This window comes from Perognathus longimembris, chromosome 28 (assembly GCF_023159225.1).
Source record: "Perognathus longimembris pacificus isolate PPM17 chromosome 28, ASM2315922v1, whole genome shotgun sequence".
In the NCBI taxonomy this organism is placed as follows: Eukaryota; Metazoa; Chordata; class Mammalia; order Rodentia; family Heteromyidae; genus Perognathus; species Perognathus longimembris.
Genome location: NC_063188.1, coordinates 97,802,275 through 97,819,774, shown reverse-complemented (window position 1 = coordinate 97,819,774; position 17,500 = coordinate 97,802,275). Strand labels below are relative to the sequence as shown.

Here is a 17,500-nt window from a genome sequence, read left to right as displayed (position 1 = left end):
TGCGCCAACATTTGACATAGCCACCAGGGATACAGCAGGAAAATAAATTAATTTGCTGTCCTCATGGAACTTGGATTCCAGTGTAGAAAGACTAATTAATAAATAACAATTTTATGACATTAAGGAAATGACAAAGTACTGTGGAGAGAAAAAAAAACACATCAGTTGTGTGAGGAAGAAAAGACCTGGTACTTTATATATGGAGGTTAGCAAAATTCTCCTTGAAATAGTAGGTATATGGAGGGACAGTATGTATAAGGGGTCTAGCACTGTGGATATCAAAGACTGAGTAGGAGAATGTGTGGCACATCTAAGGAATAGCCATTCAGCCAGTGTAGCATGAGATGAGTGAATGGTAGGGAAAGTCATAGGAGGTAAGATGAGAGAGATGGAGTAGAGGATGCCTTCATCCATAGAAGCCATTGTAAAGAATTTCATTTGTATTCTAGGGAAGATGGGAAATGTTCATGACCTCTTGGTCCAAAGAATTGCAGGGAAATTATGAGAAATAGTTGGATTCTGGATGCATTTTGATGGTTTTAACTACTCAGATAATCCCCCCCTCCATGTTTTTATATGGAAGGAAAGAGGAAAAATTCCTTCCTGCAGACTAATGATTGTAAAATGAACTTAGTAACTGGCTGATGCTATATAGTAGGCAAGTAAAATCTCGTCTTTAAACCCTACATGTTATAGTAGTATCCTTGCTCTTAACAATCTTTTTTGGAGGGGTGGGGTAAGTTATGCTTAACCTCTAGCTCATAGTCCAGCCAACACCCTCTCTCCCCCACCCCACTACCGGTATACAAATAGGAGTTCTTTGAGAGTCATGGGACTCACAGCTGGAATGAGCCTTTGTGTCTTGGATGTGTTCATCCATCTGCAGGTGTGTTTCAAAGGGGTGGAAGGAGTAATGGAAGTAATTAACAACTGCTGTGCTAATTTTTAATGTAAACATGTGCATAAGTCGTTAGGGACGATGAGAAAAAATTGCATACAAAAAGTGAGATATAAGCTATGATACAGTGTAGTCAATAAAGATACAAATGTGTGAAGCGGATGCCCCCAAATCTTTACGTTTGCTTAGAAGCTGGAGGATTCAGTACCTTCTACTCTCTCCCTATGTGGGGTATTTAGTACATGTTCTCGATGCTAGGAGAACCAGCCTTAGAAGCTGTGTCGCTTCTGCTTTGAAACAGAAGTTGAAGTTAAATACTTAGAGCAAAATAATGTGTGGTTTGATTAGATGTCAGACTGTAGTTGAGTGGTGCCAGGCTATACTCTTCCTTTAGGGTAGTTATAGATCAAAGAAACATCTGAAGTACCTTAAAACTAAGTATTGGGAGTATGTCCTATATTCTGTTCCTTGTTTTTCTCTTTGGCCTTGTCTTTCCATCTGTTTTTCCTCATTTGCATTCAATTCCCTTGTAATGTAACAAGTCCTCTTAAAACAGTCACCAACTGATGGCTCATGCATATAATGTCTTGGGAGGCTGAGATCTGAAAATCTGTTAGAAGCCAACTTGGGCAGGAGAGTCCATGAGATTCTTACTTCAATTTAATCACCAAAAGTCCACTGGTGCAGTGGCTAAATTGGTAGGGCACTAGCCTCGAGCAAAAAAGCTCAGAGACAGTGCTGGGGCCCTGAATTCAAGCCCCAGGATTGGCCTCGAGGCATAAAAATCACCAAGCAATGAAAACACAAAGCTAAAGGAAAACACAGAAAACACTTCATCAATAATACATTAAAAAAACACTTTCCATACATCTTAAGTAGGTAAGAAACTTATAAATATTATAGTCAATGTGATATTTTTTTCTGAAGAAAAGATCTGAAATTTCTTTGTTAAAATGGACATCGGAAGGATTTTGTAGCAATGAGTCAGGGTGAAGTAGAGGTTGGAAGGTTATCTGAAATAGGAAGGAAAGCTGTAACAAACACCAGATGGGGGTGAGTATAGCTTGTAATACACACAGTGAACTGAGATCGCTGTTTGATGTTTGAGGTGTACAAGTGTTTGTTCAGTATACTCTATGTGCCTTGGCTCAGTTGGATGCAGTTTCCTATATGTATCTAGTACTTCTTACAGACAAAAATCATACATAGTCAAACTTGAAACTTACATTATGTTCAAATTCTTCCTTGATATATCAAAGGCATTGGAATAAATTCTCCTTTTCAAAACAAATACTATAGCAAAACTTTATTTTGTCTTGATCATTTACTAGCACCCTATTTTTCCTGCAGCATTGTTCTCTCATCATCACAATACACCAAGGAACTTTTATGTTTACGAAGATTGACTACATTCTCATCAACCAGATAATTAAACTTATTAAATATTTTCTACCTCCAGGATGTTGGTCTGGGATATAGGGGCAAAAATGGTTTTGAAGCCATGAGCTCTGCTTCGATCTAAGAGATTAAGCATGGACATTTGAAGCACACTGCAAGTTCTTAAAAGTCGTCCAATTTTACAGAATTACTACATAAATAATGTTAGTATGGTAAGACTTTGGGTTTTGGTTTTGTGGTACTGGGTTTAGGGCTCTGTGCTGGCCAGAAAGCACATGAGCCACATTTTAGCAGAAGATAATAAATTTTGATCCAGGTCTTAAAGTTGTAAGTAAACTGGATCATAGCATTTCAGTTCTAGATGATGGAGAAAGATTATTCCCCTCTGACTTTCCAATGAAAAACCTACGCAAATATTGTGTGTGTGTGTGTGTGTGTGTGTGTGTGTGTGTGTGTGTGTGTGTAGTAACATGAAGACTCTTGACAAATCTTGACTATCAAGCCCAGCAATGTATTTCCCATTTCTTCCCTGAATGAAACACAGCCTAAAACCAAGTTTGACCATCAGGCTCCAGAGCTCCAGATCAAGGAGTAGCAAAGGGAACTCCTAACATCCAAGGACAATGTAGAAATCTCCCATGGTTTTAACATTTTCTTCTTCATCTTCTACTGTCTCTGTTCCCAAGATATCTTATAGTGGAAACAAAGATACAAGGGCAATAAGTAAGAGCCAAAACTCCAAGGTGTGCCCTGTCCTATCTGCTGATCCTGGTTGGACCACACTCACAGAAGTACATGGCAGAGTTGAGTAAATAAAGACCCAGTGTTCTGACCAGAGGACTAAAAACAAGAGCTAGCTATAGGAAATGTGAAGGTATCTAGAAGATAACATAGAAGACCTCATGGAAAGTAACCCCCTAAAAAGTTGTTTGTGAACTCCTGGCTTATGGAGAGAAAAGATGTACTTCTAACTGACATATCAAAGATGTAAGAACTTAAAGAAAGAACACCACTCAGAACCTAAGTTGACTACTAAGTACTGCATGTGTGAAGCAGATTGAAATGGTACTGCATTAGTTCTCGGGATTGAATCCAGGGCCTTCTGCATACTAAGTTTATGGTCTGTACCCCATTCTTACTGCAGACATTTTGATGACTGAACTGACACTGATGGGGATTTGGAACTCATAGATTAATTCTAATGAGGTCAGTTGCCTGCTAAAATGAAAATAGTAAATTGGGGTATAGCTCAGTGGATAAGTATGTGCTTAGCACAAGTGAGGTCCCGTGTTCAATCCCTAGCAACACAAAAGAAAAAGAAAAGAAAAAAAATTACCAACAATCTTCAAAAGATTTGAACAAGACCCATCTACTCATTATTAACAGTGTCCAGGATATGATCCAAAATACTTGATATTAAAAGAACCAGAAATTCACAACAAAAATCAAAAGGTGTCAATGCTAAGATAACACCAATGTTACAATTACATGACAAACTAGGTATTATACAAGTGTTTGAACAAGTAATGGTGAAAACTTTTGAGACTAATGGAAAAAAATAGAATGTCTCAGCAAAGAAATAAGAGATATAAAGAAAAGCCAAATAAATACATTATGTTTTTTCTTTTTTTTTTTTTTTGGCAGTATTTGGGTTTGAACTCGGCCTAGTACTTGCTAGACAAGCACTCTACCACTTCAGCCATACTTCCAGCCCCAAATGGGTGTGTTGATACAAAAAAACTACATAATCCAAACGAAGGCAAGAAAGAAGAAGGAAAAACAGAAGAAACAAACAAATCCTAAAATGGTACATCCAATCCAAATATATCAATGACCACGAAATGTAAATAATATAAATGTTTGTAAATCAACTAATGGATTTTTTTAAATGATGGAACTATGTAAGCTGGCTTTAAAAATTCACTTAAGGAGAGTTAAGAATAATATGGACTGCAAATATGATCATTATATTATATGCATGTATATCACAATGAAGTCTCTTTGTACGATTAATTTTTGCTAATAAAAATTATAAAGACAAGAAGCAACTGACTTCAAATATGATATATGTGGGTTAAAAGAAGAAAATGCCAGCCAGGTGTGGTTGCTGTAATCCCATTACCAGGGAGGCTAAAGCACGAAGATCATGAGTTTCAGGCCAACCTGGCCTACATAACAGGATGCTTCAAAAAAAGGACAATAACAACAACAGAAAAAAATAGAAAAAGTATACCATACAAACACTAGTAAAAAAAAATAAAAGCAAACTACTTGATATATTAGTGTTAGAAAAATTAGACTTCAAAGCAAGAAAATGGCTTGGGATACAAAGGAATATTACCACTGGTAAAAGAGCTAAATGACCCAAGAAGAATGAACTATCTAAAATGTGTATGTGCCTAACAATAGGGCTTTGAAATACTTGGAGCAAAACCTGGCAGAAGTGAAAGAAGATTAGATAATCCACAATTCTAGCACTCTTCGCTTGGTAATTGAAAGTAATATTGAGCACAAAATCAGCAAGGATATAAGAGGGACAACTAACTGGGTCTAATTGGTATTTATAGAACACTCATACAACTTTTTCAAATGCATGTCAAATATTCAACAAGGTAAGTAGATCATATTCTGGGTCATAAGACATGCCTTAATGAATTTTGAAGAAGACATGCAAATTATATTCTTTAACTTTAGTAGAATAAATTAGAAGCAATGGAAGAAAGTTACCAAAATCTTCAACTTCTTGTAAATGAAGGAGCACACAAACTGGCAGATACAATATACCAAACACTGAGAAATATAACATATACTATGATTCATACTTTAGTACAAAGGAGATGAGTTAAAATACGCAACAAGCATCAACATGTTTTGAATCACTTGATAAAATAAGCTATTTAATTTTGCAGGTAAATATTAAATAACTGTGCTGTTAAAAGCCAGGTGAATTAACAGAGAAAATTTGAAAGAACAGCCAGCCAGGTGCCAGCGGCTCATGCTTGTAATCCTAGCTACTCAGGAGGCCGAGATCTGAGGATGACAGTTCAAGGCCAGCCTGGGCAGGAAAGGCTATGAGACTCTTATCTCCAATTAACCACCAGAAAATCAGGAGTTGCACTGTGGTTCAAGTGGTAGACCACTAGCCATGAGCTGAAGAACTCAGGGACAGCACCCAGAACCAGAGTTCAAGCCCCAGGATTGACCAAAATAGAGAGAGAGAGAGAACCAAAAAGATTATGCAGTCAAAGCATTTGCTTAGAGAAAAATTGGTAACATTAAATGTTTATATTAGAAAAATAGATGGTCTCAAGTCAGCTATCTGAGTGTCCACCTTTAAGATAGAAAAAGAAAGCAAACAAAAACCAAAGCAAGCAGAAGGAAGAAGATAGAAAAATAGAGGCTAAATCAATGAAATTGAAAGTAATTGGAAATTGCTTTTGAAAATTGAAAATCAGTGTAACCCAAATCTGGCTGTTTTAAATGATCACTGAGTTGATAAACCTCTAGCAAGACTTAACCTACAGATAAAGAGAAGATACAAATTAACAATAACCAGAATGGTCCAATCTCAACGATTTTAAAAAGATACTAAGGGAATACTACATATCTGAAAATGTAGAGATAATGGACTAATTCTTCAGACTACAATCTATGAAGCTCATCCAAGATGATTCACTATTCTGGTATATGTACTAAATAAGTGGATTCCCAGTTACAAAGAAAGAAGCAAAAAGAAGAATATAAACATGAAAGTATCCCTACACAATTTTAAGATTCAGTATAAAGGTACATTGAGGCTGAGTGTGTGGCTTAGGTGGTAGAGAGCCTGCCTAGCAAGTGTGAGGCCTTGAGTTCAAATCCTAGTACTGTAAAAAAAAAAAAGAAGTTAAGTAATCAAGACTTGGCAAAAATGACAAGCACCTAGACCAATGGAAGAGAAAAGAAAGAATAGACTTGGCCAAGTATGGCTTTGTTTTTGTTGTTGTTGTTGACAAATATACAAAACAACTTAGTAATGGAGAAAAGTTAGTCCTTTCAACAAGTGATTTTGGAAAATAAATTGACATCTGTATAAAATTACAGATTCACCCTTTACCTAAAGTGTATATCTTATACAGGCTTAAATGTTAAGAATAAAACTTTAAAAAGTGATATATAAGAAAATCTTCATGACCTGAGGTTAGACAAATAGCTCTTAGACATGAGACTGAAACCATGATCCATAAAAGAAAATTGATGGCCTGGATTTTATCAAGATTAAATGCCATAGCTTGGTAAAAGACATTCTTAAGAGGAGAAAATGATAAGTCATGGACTGGAAGAAAATATTTATAAATCCTATCTCCTGTCTAACAGGACTGTGTGTGTGTGTGTGTGTGTGTGTGTGTGTGTGTGTGTGTGCACGTGTGCACACGCATACGCTCTTAAAATTCAACTGTAACAATCCAGGTTAGAAAATAATTGAAAAGATATTTCATTATAAGAGAAAAAAAAACATGACAAGATATCACTCCACACCTATCAGAATGAGGCAAATGCAAAATACAGACAATATCAAATGCATTTGAGGATATAGAGGAGCCAGAATTTTCACATTTTACTTGTGAGAATTTTAAACAATACTGTTACCTGGATAAGAGAAGCAGTTGCTTATAAAGAATAATATACACTTAACCATATGACCCAAAAGAAATGCAAACAGGTTCATATGAAAACCTACACATAATTTTTTTGCAGCACCTGAATTCCTAATTTTCAAGTCAAATATTCTTCAGTGACTGAATGAATAAACAACCTGGTACTTTCTTACTGTAGTGTTGTTCAGCAATATAAAAGAATTAACGATTAATATATCCAATAACTTGTGTGAATGCCAAGTTAATGCTGCTGTTCTTGAAAATATAGAACTATAATGATAGAGAACAGAGCTCTGACTGCCATGAGTTACAGAATGGTGTAACTACAGAGGCAGCATGAGGAAGTTTAAGGGAGAGCTGTTCTGTAGGCTGGTTGTGGGTGTTACATATGTTTGAAATCTTAGAACTATAACTTCCTGTCCAGTGAATTCTATGGTGCAATAATTTTAATGTAAGATGTGTTTAATTGAACTTTTGAGGCCGTTGAGAAAAAGCTGAAACTGCTTTGCAGGTAAATCTTTTTCTAATACATGGGTATAAGTGGAGACATGAAGCAAATAGACTCCTTTTATACAAATTAATTTGATGGATTAAATATCCAATATCGAGGTCATCACAATTTCTAAAGCCCCATATTAAACAAGGCACACCTAAATACATATGTCATTGGGTGGCCTGCTAAGCTTTTTGTCCATAAATCCACGGCAGAGAAAGTGTCCAGCTATTAAAAAGTCTTCAAAGAAACAAAACTTTGTTACACACACACACACACACACACACACACACACACACACACAGCGTACCTATTCACCCCAAAGAAAAAGAAATGAAGTTCCTTCCAAATGGATGGTATAGATTTGGGCAGCAGTTTCTAGGAATTCACAGAAGTTCTAAGCATACAAGATTAAAGACTTCAAAACATAGCAGTACTTAGAACAGAAAACTTGAATCAAGGTGGCATGGCTTTTGACAGACATGGTGTTCAGGAACCTCTACAGTTGTATATGCAATATAGAGTCCAATTCCCTACAGTTATGTTCTTCTCTTATTGAGTAGAGCATAGACAGCATCATAGAAAAGGAGAAACTCTCCATTCTGATTTGTTTTCTTTTACCTCACTGTAGCCAGCACTCTGAAACCCCTTCCAAACATCTCTTCCTGTTGGTGAATTGTAATCATTTAAAAACAAACAGACTGAAAAAAAATCACAGTTTCTAAATTTTTTGTAATAATAATTGAAAATGTAAATTAGTTTCAATCAAGTTCCTTTTGTTCTCCTGGTTTAAAATTACTGGTTAAGGTTATTTTACATTCACAAATGTTAAACAGTGTATCTGAGCTAGGTGAAATAGATTACAGTGGAGTCATTAGTGGGTGGGGCCTCCTACAGGACTGCAAGTGACTGAAGGCTCAAACTGCCTCTAGCAGCTTGTACTGAAAGTCCTGCCCACCCCTGTTAGCCTTAAAGGCAAATGGTTTTCCAATAAAGATGTTTTCTTTCCTACTTTATGTTATAATGGTTGTAATTATACACCATTTCATATTAGCCCTCAACAAATTCAAATCCTAATCTTCAGTGGATAATTTATCCATTTGCCTTTTCTCATGTCTTCACAATATTAAGTGGCACTGTTTGGAGAACACAGAGCTCTTATATTCCTTACACACATCAGGATATTATTTTTACTAGCATTAAAAAATATTTGAAACTGGGTGTGGTAGAATACTCCTATGCTCCCAGCATTCGGAATATGGAAGCAGGAAAATTATGAGTTCAAAACCAGCTGGGGCTGCAGGAACAAACCCTTCTCTGTCTGCAAGAAAATAAAGTGTTGGAAGCTGCATTTATGGATGAGGCACCAGACCTTATTCAAAGACATCTCTGGAGCATTTTATCTTTCTACCTGTTTTATTTATTCTCTATGAAAATTCATCTTTTAAAAAAGGATGTTTAAAAGCTACTCTCCTGGATAAATGACATTCACAGGTGAGAGCCTTAATTTTTAATCTGTTGTCTCCACTTTCCTTGTTCGTTTTTCTCTTAAGTGTTAGGGAATGAACCCAGGGCCTTGTGCATGCTAAGTACATGTACTACCTCTGAGCTGCACACCAGCCCCCTCTAAAATTTTTTTAACTTACAGCAACTGATTGATTCCACACTTTCTCCAATATTGGATGTGTTTATTGAACACCTGTTATATGATAGCATTGTACTTTGGGCAGGGTGTATATTCCTTTTTTTCTACTTTATCAGAAAAACTGCTGAGAAGTGAAATGACCTAAGGCCTAAGGCAGGGAAGGTGAAAGTTAGAATGTGCATTGCCTGCTACAGTGTGTAGATTCAAGGTGGTAATAACTTATGTATGAGACCTTAAGTAAGGTAGGTGGGTGATAAAAATTATTTGAAACAGACCTGTTAGAGCTCAAACTGAGACACTTCTATTATAGTCAGCGGGATCACAGAAGTTATAGCCAAGGAAAATGAAGAAAATATGCTTTTTCATGGCAGTGCAACCTGCCAAATCAAGTAAGATGCAGTGTCAAATAGACTTAGGCACTAAGGAAGTATCTGTTGGTCATTGAACTTTATTCAAACCACTGATAAAGCATGGTAGGCCAGATAGAAAAATTAACAATGAAATGAATCTAAATTGGTTGAGGGTGGAATTAAGCGTATCTCGGGAACTGGAGAACATTTTTTAATGGTGACAAAGCATTGATGGGATACATATTAAAAGACTTCCCATGCTATACAACTTAAAGTGGGGAGGTGTATATTCTGGGAAGAGTTGGTGTAAGTCTGAAAAGCTTAAGAAAATTACAGGAAATGAGTATTTTCTTCCTTTTAGGTGATGGTAAGTGAAAGAATATATTCATGGCTATTTTATTCCAAGGAAAGTGTTTTAGCCAACTTGATTTTCAATGCTTCTGTATAGTTTGGTTCTGTTTCCTATTGAATGTAGAAAGCAGCCCAGTTAGGCTTTCCAGAAGGAAAGCGCAAACCTAATTTCTAATTAAACAAGTATCTAATCCTGTAATTTCTAGTACACTCTAAAAAGAAAAGGTAAAGAGTAGCCAAGTCATTTTTATCAGCTCTTGGTTTTGCATATTGAATGAATTTAGAGAAGAAATTACTGGATTATTCATGTATGAATATTGATACACTCTCTTTTGTTACTGTCTTTAAATTATTCTTTGAAATTAGTTTGCTCGTATCTGAAAAGTCCACCTACAGTGACCTGTTACTTAATGGCTTCCTGTAGAATACCTCTTGGGGACAAATTATGAGATACCTACCATGATTTTATAACTTAATTATGTTAATAGCTGCCTGAATTTCCTCTGGAAAGACCAAAATACTGGACTCAACTAAATGATCTACTTAGTACACGAATTACCTATTATCTCTTCCTATGTTGCTAGTCCATGCCCAGATATCCTAGCAGCCATGTTTAGATGTAGAACATACAGATTCATTTCATTAACTGAGCTGGCTGGAAGGAACCAAATCTTAAATAATGAAATAGGATGCTGAAAGCATAGATATTAAATGTGCTTATACCCACAGTATATTCCATTGTACCAGTTTAACTATGCAAGTATAAAATTATATCAAATTCTTGCAAATGCCTGTTTAGTTTATTTCAGGAAACTGACAAGGACAAGTGTTCATAGCTAATTAACAATACTCACTACCAATTACCACTTGCTAGGTACGCTAGGTACTATACTAAGTGTTTCCTATATATCATCTTACTCAATCCCTCAAGAGTGTCTTGAAGTAGTGGTTCTTGTTTGTAATGAAAGGTTCTTTGGCCTCTGAGGAGCCTCAACATTCTCATTTTTAAAACTGAGGAACACTACTTGTTGTTCTGATAGTTATATTTTGAATCCCAATGAAAACTTTCTAGGGTATGTACTTAAAAGAGTTAGTGTTAGGCATAAACTTTATTCCCAGAATTCAGTTTTGCCATCTTTCCAAACTAAAGATACTTTTTTAGAATAAAGTTGGAACAAAAACCATCACATCAAATTGATGGAACGCATGAGAACATTTCTCTATTTGGCCTAGTCAGTCTCCTACTGCAGCCTCTGCTCTGGCTTCCCATATCATGGCCCTCTTCTGTGGCCCCGTACTTCAGCTGGGCTGCATATTGTTCTGTGATGGGCTGTGTTCTGAATATGATACCAACGTATTCTTAACTGAGTGACGGAGGTTCCAGATGCATATGACTGGACCATCTCTGGCAAACAAAGCAAGTGTTTCTTGTTGAAAACTAGTTGCCAAAAGCCAGGTTAGCATAGAGAATAACATAGTTGCAAGTGCATGGATGAAAAGTGACATAATAAAAAGACAAGAGGCATCAAATTTAGGCTAAGGCACTTACTAGCTACATGGCCCAAGGCAAACTTAGTAACCTCTTAGAGACTTAGCTTTCTGATTATAACATGAGGATGATTAGAATACACAGTTCCCATATTGAAGATCAACTGAGAAAACAAGTGCATAGAAGATTAATCTGGAAACTAGAAAGTATTGATGACTGTTAATCTATAAATCTACACATACGTGATTTGAGAAATATATTGATTTTTAAAAAAATAGAATGCATATATAGACTATTCTTCCTCATATAATCCAAGACCACAATTTTATAACATGATGTGAGATGTTTGGCCATAAAAATCTGCAACCTACTTGATTCTAGTTATGAACAGTTATTCTCATTTTGACTCTACTAGTTTTCTTTAAGAGGTTTTTAAACTGACTAGAATTACTCACATTCTCTGGCTAGGTCTGAGATCATGAACAATTGAATATAACTTAATGAATGCTCTAAGAAAAGGAAATAATCCCAGTCACCTCTGATCTTACAGGGTTCTTGTAAGGATTTAATGCTTTGAAAAGCATCACATAGTATGCAAGAGCAGGGAACATAAGGTTTTGGCTTATCATAACCAGTTATAGTTACTTATTTAGTCATGGGATGGGCATATTGATGAACCTATTCGTAGTAATTGAAAATGAATATGATCATCAAAGACTTCAGTGTAGTATCAGAACTAAAAGACACACAATTCTGTTTCTTTAAATACAAATGTATGGTGGCACAAGCCTGTAATCCCAGCACTTCTGGAGGCACAAATAGAATCAACTCAAGTTTGAAGCCAGCTTGGGCTACATGGTTGAGACCATGTCTCAGAAAAATTAACAACAAAGATATACATGTATTTTGGTGTGTGTGGGGGGGTGAAGAGAGGGGTTGATAAGTTGCAATATCCACATTTAACTGGGTTACAGAAGATGTACCTACACCAAACTCTAAGCTTATAAGATCTAACAGTGTTTCCCTCTTGTTCTCCAATGGAGGCCTAGCTTATAGAACAGTACCTGGCATGTAGTAGTTTCACATTTGGATGAATAAACAATTGTCTCTCTGATGAGTAACGCTGACTTGAACTAACATCCTGTTACTTGGGTCAGAATGCCAACCTACTCCTGTTTCGCAATCTGGGGCAAAAGTCATTCTAAAATGTCCCCTAACCAAGAGTTCACCTTAACCTCTAGGTCAGATTAAATGGTTACATTTTCATCATAAATATTAGGTCAATTTATTTACAATAGCCATGGTACTTTAGTAACTTGCTATATCCTCATTGCAAACCATTAGAGACCAGTTATTATTAGAAAACTAACCAAACATTCCAGGTTTCATCTCTGGGTTTTGTTTTGTTTTGTTTTGTTTGTTTGTTTGTTTATTTTTTGCCAGTCCTGGGGTTTGGACTCAGGTCCTGAGCACTGTCCCTGGCTTCCTTTTGCTCAAGGCTAGCACTCTACCACTTGAGTCACAGTGCCACTTCTGGCTTTTTTTGTTTATGTGGTACTGAGGAATCAAACCCAGGGCTTCATGCATGCAAGGCAAGCACTCTACTGCTAAGCCACATTCCCAGCCCCGCCCCCAAGGTTCATTTTGCCGTGTGTGTGTGTGTGTGTGTGTGTGTGTGTGTGTGTGTGTGTGTGTCTGTCTGTCTGTCTGTCTGTCTGTCTGTGTCTCTGTGTGTGTCTGTGTCTATGTGTCTATGTGTAGATGAGATAGGAAAAAGTAGAGACATTTTAGTAAAATACATAGTCAAATTTATGAAGGAAATAAGTTGACTACTTTTGCAGCTATGAAAGCAAAATAAAGTTCAGTTTTCTATCTAGTATATACCTAGAAAGGAAGAAATTGCCTAATCTAGCAAACATTTTTCCCAATTAGATTTTGTGTAGAACTTTCATTAGTAAAATAAGTGATCAATACTTTTATAATATTTACATTATAATATACCATCTTTATAACATTTTTTCAAAGTCCTTCAGTGGAACCTCAGTTACTATGTTAAAGTCTTATATTTCCATATAAGCCAGATGCTGGTGGCTCACACCTGTAATCCTAACTACTCCGGAGGCTGAGATCTGAGGATCGCGTTTCAAAGCCAACCTGGGCAGGAAAGTCCATGAGAGTCTTATTTTTACTAAACAACTCAGAAAGAAAAGTGAAAGTGGCACTGTGGCTCAAGGTGAAGAGTGCTAGCCTCGAGCACAAAGAGGCTCAGGGACAGCACCCAGGCTCTGAGTCCAAACCCCAGGACTGGCCTTAAAAAATAATAGGTTAGCATGTAGCATAAGTAAACATATGATTTTAAATTTTGTCATGGCTATTTATGTTGATGAATAAGAGTAGATTCAAACATTATACTGAGGCACTCTGGTGGTACACATTAAATAGCATTAATATAGCCCTCCCTGTTTGTACCATAGATACATAATTTGAAACTATAGTATCTAGCTGAAAGTTTCAGTGGAATGCAAGGCAGTGACTGGCAACTCTTACTGTTACTTCTGGTTGAAATTTTGTGTTAAAGGTTTCATTTTCATGTTGAGAAATCCTTATATGCTAGAAAGAAACAAATCCAAATCTCTTTTTAACATGAGGGTCAACCTAGAAATACAACTTTTAAAAAGAAAACCTTCAAAGTGAGGACAGTAAATTCAAGGAAAAGTCCTACAATTGTCCTCAGACTCAGCAAGGACCTTATGGCCAATGTTTGGATATTTCAACATTTGCAGTAGTAAAGCCAGCCCTGTCTCCTCAGATGGAAATTGCCATGTATGGAATGACTTGATAGAAAATGGTGTACATTCTATATAATCTTGTAGCAGCAAAATGCGACCAGTGGCACTTCCCCTAAAAAAAATAAATTACCCGAAATTTGCAACACATTCATATTCAATTTCATCACAGCAGATGCTCATTAGTATGTTGTTATTAATTGGTATTCACTTTAGGTTTTGTTTAAAATGAAGATAATAATTAGGTTTTAATTACTGCATCATTCTGGGGGGGGTTGTCTGTGGGGAGAGGAAAAGAGTGAAATGCCTCTTAAAGTACTGAAATATTTCCTAATGCTTATTCAGCAACGTGTATTGCCAAAGACTTTGAAAAAAATAAATTCATCTTTACAAAAAAATGGGATTCTGAAATGAAGAAATTACTGTGTGTTTTTTAAAAAGACCATCGTTATCAAGAACTTGCTGTAAATTGTCTACTTGATGGACATACTGAATCAGATGATAATGTGCACCACCATTCTTTCTAATCAAATTACCAAAAAAGACTTCTTGGAAAAGTAACCCTCACAAGCGGCTGATTAATGAAGTGGTGGCAATGTTTTGTATTAGAACTAATTGAAGTAATCCAAATAAGTTATTTCTGTAGCCTATGGAAATAATTTCCTTTGCAAAGAAGTACAGTGGAGTTGGCAAACCAGTATTTTTTTCTACCCTCTGTTGTTCCATATTTGCAAAATAACAAAGTTAATAGTTATTGCAAATAAGATGAGTAGACAACTAATGGAGTAGCCAGAAAAACAAGACTGATTATTTTTTTAAATTGTTACTATATTGGTCAAAATGTACAGAGGGCTTGCAATTATGTAAGTCAGATAAAGAGTACATTTCTTTTTGGACAATGTCACCACTTCCCTTGCTCTTTCCCAGTTTTTCCATCCTATCCTTACCAACAAGTTATGTACTTCATTTTTCACAGTCTCTAGTAAGCACCAGTGCTGTATTTGTTCACCCTTTGTCCCTCCATTTCTGCGCCGCCTCTTACACTCCCAATGACATATAAACAAATAGAACTGAAAGAAAGAAAGCAGCAACAGCTAAAAAGAAAAGAATCCTCTTTTTTCCATTTCCTGGAATCCATTGTCATAAATGCTATTGCGTATGATCAGATGCACATAGACATTGTGCCTTTGTGAGACTGATAATTTAAGACCTAAAGGTTTATAGAAATTGAGAGGGAGGTGGATTCTAAAAATAACCTTTAGTGAAACACCAAAGGTATAGCAGTTTTTAATGCTGTCATCAAAAGGGGGCATTTATGTTCAAGACTAAGCATATTCTAAGACAAGGCTTTGTAGAGCATCTGCAGTAGGCACAGTATTATGTTTGGTTCTGTAAACCAAGTATGAATACAAACCTTCTCAAAGCTTATAATCTAACTGGGAAAAAGTATTACATCTATCATGTATCACTACATATTGGATGTCATTCAAAAGCCAAGTGCTATCTGTATCGTGTTCTGTACCTTTATGACGATTCTGAGAGGTTAGCCCATGTACAGGTGAGAAAATAAAGTGGTTAATAGTGTTAAGTTCAAGTGGTATAAATGAACTTTCAGCCAAACTCAGACCCAATAGTCTTTCTGCTATCCTGCCCTGCCACAGGGAAGTACACACAGAATACATCAGGGAAATTTCAATGGAAATTAATGTAGCCACTGTAGAAATTGGTAGAAATTCCTCAAAATAAAGAAGATTTGATTTAGGTCATTTGCAGGAAAATGGATGGAATTCTTAAGCAAAGTAAGCCAGGTTCAGAAAGATAAATATCACATTTTTCTCTCATGTAGATTCTAGACCTAAAAGTACATAAATGGTAATCTCATCTTATTTCGAGATTTTTGTTGTCGTTGGCTGCAGAGCTCGAACTGAGAGCAAGGGCACTGTCCTTGAGCTCTTTTGCTCAAGGCTAGCAGCATTCTACCACATTGAGCCACAGCAAATTGGAAATAAGAGTCTCACCAACATTCCTGCCCTGGCTGGCTTTGAACCTCGATCCTCAGATCTCAGCCTCCTGAGTAGCTAGGATTGCAGGCATAAGCTACCAGTGCCTGGCTTATTTCTAGATTTATTAAATATAGTTTGGGCTAAGTGTGGTAAAATAAATAAATCCTACGTGCATATTACTCAGCTCAGTGCAGAGAAGTCCTAAGTGTCACATTCTTACCAGTTGTGTTTATGGTCTATGCATCTTGAGCTTTCATGGTTTTTCCTCAATAGGAAAAACTGTGGTTCCAAGGAGACCTTAGAACCATATACCTGTGGATACCAAGGGTATGCTGTGTGTATCCACTCACATAATATGAGTGTAAATATAGGACTGTTTGGGGGAGAGGGATAGTAGGATAGTAGAGAAGGAAAGGAATGATGGGGGATGGCTGTATTACAAGTACCTTATATTTATATATGAAAATAAAGTCCACTTCAAACCGTAAAAGCAGGGGGAGGGTAGAAATAAGAAAGGGATAAATTTGTCAAAGTACAATCTATGTGTGTATGGAAATACTTCAATGAATTATCCCTTTGTATAATTAATATATACTAATTAAGAACAATAATTCAAGGAACTAGTGCATCACTAAGCAATATATTGAGGTTAAATGAGAGGTGCAAGACAGGCTTTATAGCTTTCTTCTTTCTATAGTCAAGTGATAGAGTGCTAGCCTTGAGCAAAAAGAAGCTCAGGACCAGCACCCAGGCCCTGAGTTCAAGCCCCAGGATTGACACCAAAAGAAAAGAACTCTAGGAAATTCTGGTTCATGCTCAAAATACTTTGAGGATACATTTCTGGTTTTTCAGCCAACTCTTTCTGATTTGATAGTGTTAAGATTTAACCCAAATGAACTGGACTTCTGTGAGAATCAACACATTGGTTATGTTTTCGGTTGTGCACGGTTTTGCAGTGAGTCATCTCGGGTATCATGAGCCCAACTTCTCACACTTCAAGGAGTTTCATTCAGAAGCAAGTGGTGCTTTTGTGCGACTTAAAATAGTGCTTTTAGCCGTTTTCTTTTGCTCTGGAGAGAGAGAACTTGGGAATACAAAGAGAATGCTTACCTTCCTATGCAATGCCTTCTCTGTCTCATCAGGCTAGCTAGCCCAAAAGAACGTTGGCAGTACCTACCAAAGCTGAACATTTACATGCCCTACTCCTGGGGCTGACAATCAACAGGATTGTATCCACACCTGTTTTAAAGAGTGTTACTAGAATATTCACAGCAGCACAATTCTTGATAGCCCAAAAATTCAGTCTCCTAAATGCTTGTAATGAATGAAAGCTTTTTTTGGTGCTAGTGGTGGTGGTCAGTTGTGGGACTTGAACTCAGGGCATGGGTGCCGTCCCTGAGCTCTTTTACTCAAGGCTAGTGTTCTACCACTTTGATCCACAGCTGCACTT

General features: G+C 36.6%; 1 protein-coding gene across 4 annotated transcripts in view; it reads left to right on the top strand.

Annotated features, from left to right (window-relative positions):
* Window positions 1-17,500, top strand: part of Pola1 (DNA polymerase alpha 1, catalytic subunit) — a 300,929-nt gene that overhangs the window by 204,997 nt on the left and 78,432 nt on the right. Inside the window, exon 36 of one of the 4 annotated variants that reach the window (XM_048336786.1) lies at window positions 3,941-4,268. The exons of 2 other annotated variants lie outside the window; for them this stretch is intronic. In XM_048336786.1, the coding sequence (XP_048192743.1) occupies window positions 3,941-3,964 (24 nt within the window). In that variant the 3' untranslated portion in view covers window positions 3,965-4,268. Of the gene's footprint in view, window positions 1-2,357; window positions 2,510-3,940; window positions 4,269-17,500 lie in introns of those variants that run through there. One more of the 4 variants, XM_048336785.1, reaches the window with a different exon arrangement.